The 17,019-nt window shown below is 41.9% G+C and overlaps 1 protein-coding gene across 4 annotated transcripts in view; it reads left to right on the top strand.

Annotated features, from left to right (window-relative positions):
- Positions 1 to 17,019, top strand: part of ERCC6 (ERCC excision repair 6, chromatin remodeling factor) — a 92,240-nt gene that overhangs the window by 56,825 nt on the left and 18,396 nt on the right. For all 4 annotated transcript variants that reach the window (XM_079793037.1, XM_079793036.1, XM_079793035.1 and 1 more), the window contains exons 9-12: positions 7,962 to 8,132; positions 8,608 to 8,784; positions 11,886 to 12,002; positions 13,584 to 13,679. In XM_079793037.1, the coding sequence (XP_079649163.1) occupies positions 7,962 to 8,132; positions 8,608 to 8,784; positions 11,886 to 12,002; positions 13,584 to 13,679 (561 nt within the window). The remainder of the gene's footprint in view (positions 1 to 7,961; positions 8,133 to 8,607; positions 8,785 to 11,885; positions 12,003 to 13,583; positions 13,680 to 17,019) is intronic.

Genomic DNA, 17,019 nt, shown 5'->3' with positions numbered 1-17,019 from the left:
TCTTTTTCTAAAAGCGTTTTCTTAATCCTTACTCATTATACATTTATAGCTAACATTACAGAATTTAAAAGATAAACTTTAATCCTTAAACAAAAAAAGAAGCTAAATATGGTACCAGGGGTACATATTTGAGAGGTTGGAATCTCATTTGTGTAACTTGGTGAAGTGCTGTCCAGAGCCATCCTGGGGATTCAGCATCCAGCAGTCGGGATCGCAGGGTCCACGTTTGCAGGGCTGGGCCGTGATCCAGTGGAAAATGGTATAAGTGACTTAACTTCCAGTGATTTAACTTCTGGTGTATTTCAGGCCCCAACCAGTTGTGGTTGTCTTCATCTCCTTTTCTCTCTGTGCTCGCACACAGCATTGTGCCTGGAGTGAAATGCGGCCTAGAACAGTCCGGGTCTCCAGGCTGTTTGCTATCTATCGTCTGTCTCATGCCCAACCTGCTTCATACTTCTAGCAGCCAGAATCTCCGTGGAAAATCTAGATGTGGAGGAACTGTTGAAATCATCACTGCTTCTAGAAGTCCTGGGAGGTGGGCTGTGGTGCTCGAGGGGGAACGCTGCATCTTTGGACAGGAGCTGGTGGCGGTGCCCGCAGAGTAGGGGTGTAGTCAGGGGGAAGCGATGAAGGAGTGTGAGCCCGGAGGTATTTATTGCTGCATTCATCATAAGCAGGAAGTCAGGAAATGGTTAAGTCAGGGTGGCCTTTAATGTAGTATTGTGCAAGCACTGGAAATGGTGAATAGGAAGATGGCAAAATACCAGTCATAATGTTATAGCTCTCACCTGTCAAACCTTTAATAGGCACAGGTGTTATGGTTATTCTCTAAAGCAGTGTTATTGGCTCTGAAGTGTTAAGTTTATTGTGACAGATGAGAAGACAATTTCCTCCTCTTTATTTTTTTTTTTAATTCTTTATTGTTGAAAGTATTACATATAGTAATACATATGTCTCCTTTTCCCCCCATTGACCTCTCCCCGGCCACTCCCACCCCCCAGCACATGCCCTCACCCCCCTAGTGCCTGTGACCATTGGTTATGCTTATATGCATGCATACAAGTCCTTTGGTTGATCTCTTACCCCCCCCCCCCCCCCCGCCTTCCCTCTGAAGTTTGACCGTCTGTCTGATGCTCCTATGTCTCTGGATCTATTTTTGTTCGTCAGTTTGTGTTGTTCATTATATTCCACAAATGAGTGAGATCATGTGATGTTTATCTTTCTCCGACTGGCTTATTTCGGTTAGCATAATGCTCTCCAGGTCCATCCATGCTGTTGCGAATGGTAAGAGTTCTTTCTTTTTTACAGCAGTATAGTATTTCATTGTGTAGGTGTATCAGAGTTTTTTAATCCACTCATCTGCTGATGGGCACTTAGGCTTTTTCCAAATCTTAGCAATTGTAAGTTGTGCTGCTATGATCATAGGGGTACATATATCCTTTCTGATTGGTGTTTCTGATTTCTTAGGATATAGTATTCCTAGAAGTGGGATTACTGGATCAAATGGGAGTTCCATTTTTAATTTTTGAGGAAACTTTATACTGTTCTCCACAGTGGCTGCACCAGTCTGCATTCCCACCAGCAGTGCACGAGGTTTCCCTTTTCTCCCCATCCTCACCAGCAATTGTCATAGCCATTCTGACAGGTGTGAGATGGTATCTCATTGTCGTTTTTATTTGCATCTCTCGGATGATTAGTGACTTTGAGCATATTTTCACATGTGTGTTGGCCTTCTGTATATCCACTTTCGAAAAGTGTCTATTAAGTCCTTTGCCCATTTTTTAATTGGATTGTTTATCTTCCTTTTGTTAAGATGTATGAGTTCCCTATACATTTTGTAGATTAGGCCCTAACATTGGCAAATATGTTCTCCCATGAAGTGGGCTTTCTTGTTGTTTTGTTGATGGTTTCTTTTGTTGTACAGAGGCTTTTTATTTGGATATAGTCCCATTTGTTTATTTTCTCCTTATTTTCCATTGTCCTAGGAGCTGTATTGATAAAGCTGTTGCTATGACAAATGTCTGCTATTTTGCTGCCTATGGATTCTTCTAAGATTTTTATGGTTTCCTGTCTTACGTTTAAGTCCTTTATCCATTTTGAGTTTATTTCTGTGTATGGTGTAAGTTGGTAGTCTAGTTTCATTTTTTTTGCATGTATCTATTCAATTTTCCCAACACCATTTATTTTTTTATTTTTATTTTTTTAAAATATATTTTATTGATTTTTTACAGAGAGGAAGGGAGAGGGATAGAGAGTCAGAAACATAGATGAGAGAGAAACATCGATCAGCTGCCTCCTGCACACTCCCTACTGGGGATGTGCCCACAACCAAGGTACATGCCCTTGACCAGAATCAAACCTGGGACTCTTGAGTCCGCAGGCCGACACTCTATCCACTGAGCCAAACCAAGTAGGGCCCAACAGCATTTATTGAAGAGACTGTCTTGACTCCATTGTATATTCTTGCCTCCTTTGTCAAATATTAATTGAACATAATGTCTTGGATTGATTTCTGGGTTCTCTGTTCTATTCTATTGGTCTATATGTCTGTTCTTGTGCCAGTACCAGGCAGTTTTGAGAACAGTGGCTTTGTAATACAGCTTGATATCTGGTATTGTGATCTCTCCAACTTTGTTCTTCTTTCTCAGGATTGCTGCAGCTATTCGGGGTCTTTTTTTTTATTCCATATGATTTTTTGGAGAGTTTGTTTTAGGTCTGTGAATATGCCATTGGTATTTTAATGGGGATTGCATTAAATCTATAGATTGCTTTGGGTAGTATGGGTCTTTTAATGATGTTGATTCTACCAATCCATGAACATGGGATATTCTTCCATTTGTTTGTCTTCCTCTATCTCTTTTTTTCAATGTCCTATAGTTTTCTGAGTACAGGTCTTTTACCTCCTTAGTTAAGCTTATTCCTTGGTATCTTCATTTTTTTGGTGTGATGATAAGTGGGATTTTTTGTTTGTTTGTTTCTCTTTCTGTGAGTTCATTATTGGTGTATAAAAAAGCCATAGATTTCTGGGTGTTAATTTTGTATCATGCTACATTGCCAAGTTAATTTATTAAATCTAGTAGTTTTTTTATGGAGTCTTTAGGGTTTTCTATGTACACTATCATATCATCTGTGAATAATGATAGTTTTAGTTCTTCTTTTCCAATTTGCATGCCTTTTATTTCTTCTTCTTGTCTGATCACTATGGCTAGCATTTCCATTACTGTGTTGAACAGGAGTGGTGAGAGTGATCATCCCTGTTTTGTTCCTGTTCATAGGGGAAATGGTTTTAGATTTTGCCCATTAAGTATGATGTTGGCGATAGATTTGTCATATAAGGATATATATATATATATATATATATATATATATATATATATATATATGCCTAAGAGACTGTTTGACCGGTAGCTGTGATGCACACTGGCCACCAGTGGGAAGATGCTCAACACACAGGCATGGAAACAGACTGATGAATCTCAGAGGGAAGGGGGCAAGGGGGAGGGTGTAAGGAGATTAACCAAAGATCTTATATGCATACTGGAGACCCGGTGCATGGATTCGTGCACCAGTGGGGTCCCTTGGCCTGGCTGCGAGGATTGGGCCAAAACCGGCAGTCCAACATCCCCTGAGGAGTCCCAGATTGCAGGAGGGGGAGCAGGCCAGGCTGAGGGACCCCACTGGTGCACGATTCCGTGCACTGGCCCTCTAGTTTTATTATATTGAGGTATGATCCTTCTATTCCCACTTTGCGAGTTTTTATCAGGAAAGGGTTTTGGATTTTGTCAAATGCTTTTTCTCCATCAATTGATAGATTATGTGATTTTTCTCTCTCAGTTTGTTTATGTGATGTATCACGTTTATTGATTTGCAGATATTGTACCAGCCTTGCATCCCTGGAATAAATCCCACTTGGTCATGGTGTATGATCTTTCTAATGTAATGCTGGATTGATGTGCTAGAATTTTGTTGAGGATTTTAGCATCTATGTTCATCAGATATATTGGCCTCTAATTCTCTTTCCTTGTCGTCCTTTATCTGGTTTTGGGATTAGGGTAATGCTGGCTTCATTGAAAGAGCTTTGAAGTGTGCCGTCCTCTTGAATTTTTTTGAATAGTCTGAGGAGGATAGGTTTTAGTTCTTCTTTGAATGTTTGATAAAACTCCCCTGTGAAGCCGTCTGGCCCAGGGCTTTTGTTTGCTGGAAGTTTTTTTTTTTTTATTATCCTCCTCTTTATTTTTATTTCATAAATTTCTTGGCCCTTGTTATACCCTTTTGTACTCTAATTAAAAATATTCTAAGAATAGTTTATTAAGATAATATCAATTTTTAAGATGTTAAATTTGTAAAAATTTATATGATTGTGTTTACATGAATTATTGAATTAGGTTTCCTGATATTTATCTATTCTTATGTTGCTAAATTTTATTTATAAAGTAATGAATCTCTAATGTGTATGTCAGTTTTGAAAACAGAGTTTTGCTAGCTTTATATTAATGATTGGAATTTATTCTATCTTTTGTATTTTGGGACAGTTTAACAGGATGGATTCCTACTTCACTCATGAAACCTTTGGGTGTGATATACTGATTGATTTGTCTCATTTTTCTCGAGTCCATTTTGGTGACTTATTTTGTCAGCAGTCATCTCCTGTCAGATGTGATCGTTTGGCATTAGATTGCACGCACCGTTGGCTAGCATTTTGTGTTCTCTAGCATCTTGTGTTCTCTGCATCTGCGGTGACACTGCTTTGCCAGTTCTCATGTCTGTGTGTTCTTGGGTTGACTTTTTAGAGGTTTGTCTGTTTTGTTTTGTCTTTTCAAAGAATTGTTTAGTTTTTTCCTTTATCATTTCTGTCAGGTTTTTTTCTTTAAGATTCACTAATTTTTGTGTTATCCATCCTCTCATTTTCCTGTTTCAGCAGATTGCTTGACTGCTGGGTTTGGGCTCAGCCTTTCCTCATGTGTTCTGAGCACTGCTGAGAGCCACAATATACTCAGATCCCTTGTATCTTAATTTTAAATATTTTGTTTTCTTTAATTTTTTTTCTCTTCTCATCTGTCACACTCTGAGAGGCAGTGGTCAGGTCCCCTGAAGGCTGTGGCTATGCCACTTTGTCAGTGTAGCACTCAGGGCTTTGCTTTTCTGTCTTGTGGTGCTTTTTTGGTAGGTAAAGTTTCATGGCTCTTCTTTCTTTATGTTGTTTCCTTTAAAATATAAAATATCCTTTTTTTTCTGTTCAGTTCTTTTTGTCTGATATTTATATTTCTTATCCTGCCCTATTTTTGTTTTCATTTCCTTGTTATCTATATATATAAAAGCCTAAGCGACCATCGCAACCGAACAGACAACCGAACAGGCTGCGTGGGGTCACCAGGTCAGCAGGGGGTTTAGTGAGGGGCGACCAAACGACCGAGCAGCAGGCTGCGTGGGGCAACCAGGCAGGCAGGGGGGGTTAGTGAGGGGTGACCAAACGACCGAGCAGCAGGCTGTGTGGGGCGACCAGGCAGGCAGGGGGGGTTAGTGAGGGGTGACCAAACGACCGAGCAGCAGGCTGTGTGGGGCGACCAGGCAGGCAGGGGGGGTTAGTGAGGGGTGACCAAACGACCGAGCAGCAGGCTGCGTGGGGCGACCAGGCAGGCAGGGGGGTTTAGTGAGGGACGACCAAACGACCGAGCAGCAGGCTGTGTGGGGCGACCAGGCAGGCAGGGGGGGTTAGTGAGGGGTGGCCAAATGACGGAATAGCAGGCTGTGTGGGGCGACCAGGCCTGCAGGGTGGGCAGTTGGGGGCGACCAGGCCGGCAGGGAGGGCGCAGTGAGGGGGGACAGTTGGGGGCGACCAGGCTGGCATGGGGGGCAGTTGGGGGTGACCAGGCTGGCATGGGGGGCAGTTGGGGGTGACCAGGCTGGCAGGGGGGCAGTAAGGGGCAACCAGGCAGGCAGGCAGGTGAGCAGTTAGGAGCCAGTGGTCCCGGATTGTGAGAGGGATGTCCCGGATTGGAGAGGGTGCAGGCTGGGCTGAGGGGGGACCCCCCCCAGCATGAATTTCGTGCACCGGGCCTCTAGTGTCTTTGATAATTCCCATAATGTTTTTTCTGTACTTAACCCAGTGGTAAATCTAGCTGCTAATTACCCACTGTCATATGGAGACCCATGGCATGTTTTGTCTTGTTTTCCCTACAGTGGTTTGCTAGTTCTATAATCTTATTTCTTTTTTTTTATATTCATGCCAGAGTAGCAAATATGAATCAGTAAGTGGGCATAAATGGTTTACAAGTGTATTTCAATGTATTTTTCTCTTGCGGTTAAGAAATTAAACTATATCGATCACCTAAGCCCCATTCTACCCTTGGACAGGGTAGGATTTTTAGTACTCTTTTATTTTCCCTATTCTCACTCTAGGTTTTTTTAAACTAAACTGGAATTATAATAACACTTAATATATCCCTTTTATATTTTAAATTTTTAACAGTTTTTATTAGTATTTAACAGTGTTTTAATATTTACTTAATTATTGTTTTAATAATTTATTTTAAGAACTGGAACGTATATTACATGTAATTTTCCCTTAAAATTCTTTTTCTTTTATGGTAAAGTAAGAGGCAGTGTTGCGTAACATTTAGTTAATAAGCTTTAGAATTGGCTGCCTTCCTATATTCAAATCCTGACTCCACCACTTCTCCGCTGTGTGACCTGGTATGTTATTTACTGTCTCTAAGCTCCAGTGTCCTCATCTGTGAAGTGGGGGTTAGTAATGGAGCCTCTGTCTCTCAGAGATGCCTGAGCACACTGTGTGTGATGAGCTTTCCGGCCCAAGGTCTGCGGGCGCACCGTGTTCTCTGGGTGACTGCAGCCCTGCGCTGGCCCACCTCCTGCTGCTTTATGCTCTGCCCCTGCCTGTCTGGGGTGGAATTTCTTTTCCTCTCAAGCATGACTGCTACTTCGGATCAGTGCACAGTTCCTGGGTCACTGCTTTCCCCTAGAATTATGGAAAGATTTTCCAGTTGTTTTCTGAAAAAAATTTTTAAAATATATTTTTATTGATTTCAGTGAAGAAGGGAGTGGGTGAGAGAGAGAAACATCAATGATGGGAAAGAATCATTGATCAGCTGCCTCCTGCACGCCCCCCACTGGGGTTTGAGCCCGCAACCCAGGCATGTGCCCCGACCTGGAATCGAACCGTGACCTCCTGGTTCATAGGTCAATGCTCAACCACTGACCCATGCTGACCAGGCTGTTTTCTGAAAATTTTAATGTTGCATAAAATATATTCAACACAGTTAGTCTTTCCTCTGAAGGAAATCTTTTCTTTTTTTGTTCTAACTAAAAACTGTAGTAGTTTCTCTTATTTTTCTTTATTTTTGGAATTCAGACATCTAGTAGGTATTTGCCTAGTCTGTGTCTTTTTTCAGTGTTTCCTTCCACCTGACACTCTTGGATGTTTTGCTTTCTAGACCCAAGTCTCTCCTCAGATTTTTTCTTACCTTTTAAAAAAAATGATTACTTTTATATTCTTTCGACTCTATATCCTGGAATTCATGCCATAAGTTGTTAGAATGCCTGAATTTGTTTATCTTATCTCGTTGGCTTTTCTCTCATTTTCTATCTTTTTTATTAAAATAAATCACTTTCCATCTCCCTTGTTGTTTTAAGTTTAACAAGGATTGACACAAAGGAGGTTTTGGAAAAATAAAAATTGAGTGTTTGTATAATTTTTTTAGTTTTCTTTTGAGCCCTTTTCCCCAATAATGACTATGTTAGTACTTGCTACTTACAGATGAATGAAACCTGCGGTAACCTTCCATTGCTGCTAATGTATAACTACAATTGTCTGTATTGTGTTTGTGTATATATATTTATAAAATTCTTTAGATTGCACAGTGATTGGAAGATTGTCATTTTAAGAGTCATGCTTATTTAACTTTTTATTTAAAACTTGCTTTTCCTTTTTATTATCATTTTAGGAGAAACTAATTCGAGATATTGCTCATTGTCACGGAATTTTGATCACTTCTTACTCCTACATCCGACTGAGGCAAGATGATATTAGTAGGCATGACTGGCACTACGTGATCTTGGATGAGGGACACAAAATTCGAAATCCAAATGCTGCCATCACCCTTGCTTGCAAACAGGTATGACCTCTTGGAACAAGGGGGATTTCCAGGTGGGTAATAATATTTAATTGAGAATAAACTCCCTGATTTTAGTAACGCATTTACTAAATCTTGCCTTTTGCCTTTGCATAAGGAATTTGAAATATACATTTAGCTTTAATACAGACAATTCTTCATTCTTGCTCTTAGTCTTGTTTTTTTAAAAATTCTAATTGTTCATATAATTTAATATCCTTATAGGGATCAGTTGTTAGAATGTAACCAAATCTAACTCAAATCCATAGTATTCAGCTAGAACAATAAGAAATAATTCTCCCCTTATGTAATTGAAGAATTAAAATTATATAAAATGTCTCCTGTGTTTTGGAAAGACCAAAATGATACATGCAAATGTGTTAAATAACAAAATAGAGTGGGAGTGTTTTGGGGTAAGGTCGGTGATCATCTGTTAAAAGCTGAATTTAATAAGAAAGTATTTCCTTCCCCAAAATAGTTCCGCACTCCTCATCGCATCATCTTGTCTGGCTCACCAATGCAAAATAACCTCCGTGAGCTGTGGTCGCTCTTTGACTTTGTCTTCCCAGGGAAGTTGGGCACGTTACCTGTGTTTATGGAGCAGTTCTCGGTCCCCATCACCATGGGGGGATATTCAAATGCCTCCCCAGTACAGGTAACACTGCTAGTATTTCTACATTTTAATATTATACATTGTAGCCAAGCTGTTTAGAAATAAGGGAAATGGCCAAGCCTATAAATTAGTATCTGATAAAAATCACAAAATTATGTTTGCTTAATAGCTCATATTTTTCCAGATGATTTTTTAAAAATCATGTAAAATATTTGAGAGCAGTCAAATTATGAAACAAGAGTGGATCAGTTCTGGACAGCATGTAATTTAGTGCAAATTGGGGCAGTACATCTTATAAAGTAGTATAAAGTCTTAGGAAGGGGAAACCAGAGAGAACTGTTCAGGGAAGACTTAATGCGACAGGTATTCTTATCCTGATTCTGGGAAAACAGGCCCGAGAACAAGGCAACAGCCACCTTAGGTGGCCATGGGCAGTGAAGAGACACACTTGACTGGACTGGAGATGCTTGTGGGGAAGCATCAGGAAAGCTTGTGGGTTCCGGAAAGGCGAGCCTTGAAAGGGAGGCAGAGGCGCTCAGGCAAGGAAGAGCCACCGAGGCTGTCTGAGTGGAGACGGCAGAGGGCTGTTCTCACAGGTTCTCAGGCTGCAGGTGGGTATTCAGGCTGCAGGTGGGTTCTCAGGCTGCAGGTGGGTACTCAGGCTGCAGGTCAGGTACTCAGGCTGCAGGTGGGTTCTCAGGTTGAAGGTCAGGTACTCAGGCTGCAGGTGGGTACTCAGGTTGAAGGTCAGGTACTCAGGCTGCAGGTGGGTACTCAGGCTGCAGGTGGGTACTCAGGTTGAAGGTCAGGTACTCAGGCTGCAGGTGGGTACTCAGGCTGCAGGTCGGTACTCAGGCTGCAAGTGGGTACTCAGGCTGCATTGAGGGCCCTGCAGGACCCGTGGGGATGAGGGCGATGAGGACTTGGACCTGGACTTGGACCTGAACCTGGGTGGTGGTGCTGAGAAAGAAGGTGGAGAGGAGGGCTCCTGGTGGCAATTTTTTAGGCAGAACAAATGAGATGTGGAGGCTGCTAAGATAAAGGAAATGGGATAGATGGTGGTGAGCTTGCTGCTGAGTCCTGAGATTTTAGGCCTGGGTGACTGGGAGAATGGGGTTGTCACAGGCATGGACAGGCGACCTGAGAGCAGGCTCCATCCTGGGTGAGAGGCAGGGCTTCTGCACAGCCCTCAGGGGGGCCTGCACCGTTAGGTCAAGGCTGAGCCTCGACAAAAAGCCTTTCACTGAAAGAGACGTTCACATGTTTGAAATACTTGATTAGAAATAGAATTTTAGACCTTTACTATCAGAGGATTGTCAACAACAATTTTAATACCTTTTATATCTTGAGATTGAATGATTTTTAATGAACTTTTGTAAGGGCTCTCTTCCTCCACTGAATCCCTATTGTTCTTCATTTATAGTGTTTTCTTTATTTAGAAATAATTTCTTTAAAAAAGTATGTCTTCATTGATTTCAGAGAGAGAGGAAGGGATATGGGGAGAGAGAGAGAATCATCAGTGATGAGAGGGAATCATTGATCAGCTGCCTCCTGCTCGCCCCTACTGGGGATTGAGCCTGCAATCCAGGCATGTGCCATGACCTAGAATCGAACCGTGGCTTCCTGGTTCATGGGTAGGTGCTCACCATTGAGCCACACCACTGGGCCAGAAATAATTTCAAGTTCAACAGAAATTAGAAAGAACTACATGCTCTTCACCTAGATTCACTAGTTGTTCGTGTTTAGCTAACGTTTTGCCATATTTGCTCGATCTTCCCTCCCCTCCCTCCCCCCCACCTCTATCTGCACACAGATTTATGTTTGTTTCTGAATCATCTGAGAGCAAGTTGCAGATGATACTCTTCCCTCTAAATCCTTTAGTGTGTATTTTTTAAGAACAAGGACATTTTCTTAACAGAACCACAGCATAAATATTAGAATCAGGAGGAAATATAATATTGATAGAATTTTGTTACCTAATGTGTATGTCATTTACATTTTGCCAGTTCTGGTAGTATCTGTGTCTCTTTAGTCTCCTTTAATTTTGGACAGTTTCTCTAACTTTTCTTATGCTTTTTGATGACCTTGACATTTTTGAAGACCATAGGCCTGTTTTTTTATAGAATGTGCCTCACTTTGGGTTTTTCTTTCATTCTTTGTGATTGGATTCAGGTTTTGCATTTTTTGGCACAAATATCACAGAAGATAAACACACATACATGCACATACATGTATACATACTTGAGGTGTTTGTAGGGTCTTTTAAATGTTTTCATTTTTACCATGTTAAATTTGTAACATGAATTTTTCTGTATTATGATAACCTCTCATTCATTTTGCAGCTAACTTTCTTAAATTTAAACTTTAGTTAGAATTTTTCTTTTTCCATTAAATAGTAATTCACTAGGTTGTTAAGCCTATGTAGATTTTTTTAATATCAATAATTTATTAAATTCTTTGTTTGCCTTTAAATGAAATGCAGAGTGGTTTCTGTGCTGTGGGTCTTTGTTTTTCTACATAGTTAATACCATCTCATGTGGCTGCTCCATTACAGAGCCATATGCTCCGTGGTAGACCTGAGCGACCTTTCATTTCTGGGATCATAGGGCTTGTCTTGAACTCACTTTCTGAAGTCTCCAAAGGGCAGTAATCTCTGCTGATTATCTGGCTGCCTCCACTGCTGCAGCTTCCTCCCTGGTTGCCGTTTGATCTTCAGCTTGCAGCGTAGCCATTCTCTTGTAGCTTTTGGAGAATATGAGATTGTAAATAGAGATTTGTTTGCAAGCACTTTTTTCCCTAGAGGTTGGTTGGGAACCAAATAAATCTCTATTTTGGGGTTTAACTATACAGTAATAATTAAAGCAAAGTATAGAAAAGGAATAGGGTACAAAATTACCAGCTGTTCTTTTGCTTTTACATTTTGGTTAATAAGATGTGTTTTTTTACTGATATTATGAAAGCTCCCACCTCCTGGAACATATTGGACTTACACTAATTTTTCCAAACCATTTCCAACCAATTTTGTATAATCATTGGTCATTCTTCTGAAAATTCTTTTTTTAAGCATTGGAATCAATTGAGAGTTAGGAACAAATGCATTCCTTAAACATACAGTAATTGTGTCTCCTTTTGTCTTACTAAAGGTTAAAACTGCTTATAAGTGTGCATGTGTCTTACGAGATACCATAAATCCATACCTTCTGCGGAGAATGAAGTCAGATGTCAAGATGAGTCTTTCTTTACCGGATAAAAATGAACAGGTCTGTAAATCCAGGAGTTATCAAAAGTATTCCTAAAGCATGGTGTACCTCTCCGTCACTCTGCGTTTCAGATGCGGAGTTGGTGAGGGTAATAGGTGTGGTTGAGGGGCTGTGGGCAGGCTGATCCTCATCTGTATATACAGGTGTGTGATAGGGCCACTGGGCATGGGGAAGACTTGAGAGGAAATTCACAGGAAGATCCCTTGACGAGGAGTGACATCATCTGACTTAGGCTTTTGAGGGATCATCCTTTTAAATTTTACCCTAGTGTCCTGTTATCTCAATAGATGACCACAACTTCTGTTCAACATCTAAAAATAAAGGCTTTGTAGATTTTGAGTGTTGAAACTCTAAAGGATCTGGGAGATTGGTCATCAAGGTTACTTTCATGGCTGCCTCTTTGCTCCCCAGCAGAACTCATCTCCAGATTTAGTTGTGGTCTTAGCACTCCCCACAGCTCCCACCCCTGCCGGCCGCTCAGGCCACAGCCCTCTGACTGCCTCCGATTCCCCATCAACCAGTGGCTGTGGTGATTCATTCTCTCCTCTGCTTCACATCCTCATAAGTCAGTGGGGTCGTCCAATGGCCTGCCCGTCGGCACTCCCCAGTCCTCTCAATATTGCAGTGTTGCTGGATACCTTCAATATCTCTCTCCCCACCAAGAATACTGATTTAGCTTATTTGCAACACTATTTTTATTGTGGAATCCTAGAATGCCTCTTGTATTCCATGCAGTAACCAAGGCAAATTGCTTCCGATTTTTAAAAAAATGCCCCACTTTTCCTCCCATTTGCACCTGAGGCCCCTCTGCCTGAAGGTTTTCCCATCCCTCCACAAGCACACACACAGAGGTTCCACTTGGGGGCCTCACTAGGCTCCACTGGAGCCTCTCCTAGTCTGGACTCCGAGGTCAGATTTTGTCTTTCCCATCTTCGGGTTCTGCATGGCACCTGAAACAGTGATTTGCAGACTCTAGGAACCTGGTGAATAACTTGCGCAATTAACTTGTGATTGAGAGGGGAGGCTTTTCTGTTGCCATTTTTAAAGGACTGAAATATGAATTTAAGAAATTAAGAATTATAAACACTCGGGTTCTGTTTTAGAAGGATTACTGAGGTGGTGTTTGCAAACATTGAAGAGGAAAGAAAATGGAGGAAGGGGATGAGTCAGCCAGTCCCTGCAGAGTCCTTGGGAGCAGAGGTGTGGGCCTGACCTGAGGCAAGGGAGCATCATGGGAGGTGAGCCTCCCAGCACGTGATGGCTAGGATGGAGCAAGCTCAGCACTTGGTCCTGAGCTCTCCTGTGAGCAGGAAGCCAGTCCACAGGGACTCTCAGGACAGTGGGGTGGGGACCAGGAGGTGGACAGATGACAGAAATAGGGGTTGATGAGAGGAGGGAACTGTACTCATTGTTCATTTTTGATATGGCTTCATTTTGTTTTTTAAACGAGATACATTGTTAAAATTGCATACATTGTGCTGTTGGATTATGAAATTTCATTGATATTTTAATTATTTTATTCTGTTAAAATGTTTTTTGAAATTACAGGTGTTTTTTTTTGTTTTATTTTCTCCCCCATAGGTCTTATTTTGCCGTCTTACAGATGAGCAACATAAAGTCTACCAAAATTTCATTGATTCCAAAGAAGTTTACAGAATTCTCAATGGAGAGATGCAGGTCAGTAAAGTGAGAGAAGCTAGAGAAAGGAAGGGAAGTGGGGAAGGAACAGATACCAGCACCAGTCAGCGGTTCACTGTCTCTCGCTCTCTCTTTTTTTATTTTTGTTTGTTTTATCCTCACCTGAGGATATTTTTTCCATTGCTTTTTCAGAGAGAGTAGAAGGAAAGGGGAGAGAGACAGAGAAAGCGAGAGAGGGAGGGAGGGAGGGAGGGAGAGAGAGAGAGAGAGAGAGAGAGAGAGAGAGAGAGAGAGAGAGAGAGAGAGAGGAAGAAAGAGAAACATTGATGTGAGAGAGACACATAACTGGCCCCTGCACACATACTGACCCGGGCATGGGGAGCAGCCCTGGAACCCAGGGACATGCCCTTTACCGGGAATTGAACCCGTGGCCCTTTAGTGCACAGGCCGACACTAACCATTGAGCAATGACTGCCAGGGCATCACAGTTACACTCTTGAAAACATTTTGGTGCAATCCTTCACTTCATTTAGAACCTTTACCAGAAGTAAGAGACCACGGCTACACTCCACACGCTCCCTTTGGTCTGTGCGGAGTGCTGTTAAGACTTGAACCCAGCACCGGGGGGTCTAGTGGGAGAGCAGCTCTAGGTGACAGATCTGATGGTGAGTCCTTTGGGGGCTGCTGATCCATGCAGGATGCGGGGAGCAGTCTTGGCCTGCTGGGGTTACTAGGCGCCTAGAGGAAGAACTATCATTATACATTTTTCTGTGATAACATTTTAGTTATTGGCAATACTCAGCAGTCTGTGAGGAAATGTCTGTTCAGTAAGTGTATGTAGTAGGTTCATAATCAGCAATTAAGTCTAAAGCTTCATGTCAACTATTCAACGTGTTTGTGTTTCAGAATCTTACATTGTGGTTTGTTTATCTGACATGGAAGACTTCCGTAATCCTTGACCTGTTCTCATTGGAGTAGCACGGTGTGCTCCAAGGTGCACTCTCCTGCTTATCTGTGGGCAGACAGGGATGAGTGCAGGGACAGGGCTACCGGTGTCTGCGGCATCTGCATGCTTTTTCCTCCAGGTTAAGTCACTTCAGTTCTTTTTTTATTTTATTTTTTGTTAATCCTCATCCAGGGAAGTTTTTTCCATTGATATTTTTAGAGAGAGTATAAGGGAGGGAAGAAGGGTGAGAGAGGGAGAAAAAGAGAGAGAGAAACATTGATGTGAGAGACACATCAATTGGTTGCCTCCTGTACACACACTGACTCAGGGGCCGGTGATGGAACCTGCAATCCAGGTCCCCGTGCCCTTGACCCGGAATTGAACCCGCAACCCTTCAATGCAGGGACTGATGCTCTAACCACTGAGAATACTAGTCTCATTTCTTTTTTGTCTTCTGTTGGAGGTTTGTTAAATCATTCATATTTATTCATCTCTCCTAAATCTCCCCTAATCTTCAGGTGCCTCCAAGTCTTGAGGCCTTAGATGGTCTAGATCTGCACTATCCAGTAGATACAGGATACAAGCCACATGTGTGATTAAAGTGTTCCAGTAGTCACTTAAGGTGAAGAAAGATGGCGAAATCAGTTTTAATCATACATTTATTGAACCTGATATATCCAAAATGTTTTAATATGTAATCAATAATTGAGATATTTACTCGTTTTTTTTTTTGTTTTTTTTTTGTAGTTAAGTCTTCAAAATTGGATAGTTGACCCTTAACTCAGGGGTTGGGGTGCTAGTAACCCACCCCACACAAAAATCTGCTTTTAACTTTGACTCCTCAAAAACTTAACTACACTGAGTTGGCCAGATTATTATGATCTCTGAACGCATAATAATCTGGCCACTCAGTGTGTGTGTGTGTGTGTATTAGTGCATGGGTGGGGTCCGGCCAGCCTGGCCAAGGGGAGGGGACATGGGTGGTTGGCCGGCCTGCCTGCTGGTCGAACTCCTGGTGGAGGGGACAATTGCATATTAGCCTTTTATTATATAGGACCGTGGTTGGCAAACTGTGACTCGCAAGCCACATGCGGCTCTTTGGCCTCTTGAGTGTGGCTCTTCCACAAAATACCACGGCCTGGGCGAGAAGTTTAAGTTTAAAAAATTTGGCTCTCAAAAGAAATTTCAGTCGTTGTACTGTTGATATTTGGCTCTGTTGACTAATGAGTTTGCCTACCACTGATAGAGGATATACACTGAGTGGCCAGATTATTATGCGTTCAGAGATCATAATAATCTGGCCACTCAGTGTATAGTCATCCCTTGGTACCTGAGGAGATTGGTTTAAGGACTCCCATAGATACCAAAATCCAAAGATGCTCGCATACCTTATATAAAGTGGCACAGGACAATGCATACAGTCAGCCTTCTGCATACATGATTCCCAGCCTTGGATCAGAAACACCGTTTCCGTCAGCGGTTGGTTGAATCCAAGGATGCTAAGCCTGTGGATACGGAGGGCTGACTGATTTATTGAAAAAAGTTTGCCTTCAGTTCAAAAGGTCAGTGTATGTATACTGTGGCTCCTCCCAGTTCAGACCAGCCACAACTTCCTGTGCTGTGGCCACACGTGGCTGTGACTGCTGTGTTGGAGGCAAGGGCTGGGGAAGAAAGATGAGTTAGGTGACGCTGGGGGATTTTGACAATGTTCCTGATTTATGCAGATCCTTTATAGTGTATTTGTTTAACTGTTATTTACTGGTCAGAACTATCATAGTCTTTGACTACTGGCTCAGTTTATGACTTACCTTTTCCTGCTTGAGCTTTTATACCGGGGAGTCGATGTGAATGCGCTCTGAAAACTGTGACGGAGGCCCTCCTGCCAGGCATGGAGGCAGCGCTCCCCTGCTGTGTGTCCTGCAGAGTGAACCACCGCACATCTTTCCCATTTGTGTGTTTCCCATGCACATACTATTTCTGATATGATACTAGTGGAAACCTCTGACTCATACTAAATTATAGAACTTTTAGTGAGTCCTCGGGAGTGTACTATTTCAGTGCATTTGCAAGTTATGTGACTGATTTCTGCTAATGGAGATGGGCATGACGTTTTTTATTTTTTAATTTTTTTTAATTTTTAAAATTTTATTTATTGATTTGAGAGAGAGAGTAAGAAAAAACCCACATTGATTTGTTGTTTCTCTTTATTTATGCATTCATCTGTTGATTCTTTTTTTTTGTATTTTGTTAAATCTTTATTGTTCAGATTATTACAGTTGTTCCTCTTTTTTACCCCCATAGCTCCCCTCCCACCCGGTTCCCTCCCCACCCCATGTCCTTACCCCCCCTCCACTGTCCTCATCCATAGGTGTATGATTTTTGTCCAGTCTCTTCCCACACCCCCCACACCCCTTCCCCCCCGAGGATTATCAC

The sequence above is a fragment of the Cnephaeus nilssonii genome, assembly GCF_951640355.1.
Source record: "Cnephaeus nilssonii genome assembly, chromosome: 16".
NCBI lineage: Eukaryota > Metazoa > Chordata > Mammalia > Chiroptera > Vespertilionidae > Cnephaeus > Cnephaeus nilssonii.
Note: the sequence above shows the minus strand (reverse complement) of the source record. Positions and strands in the feature narration are given on the sequence as shown.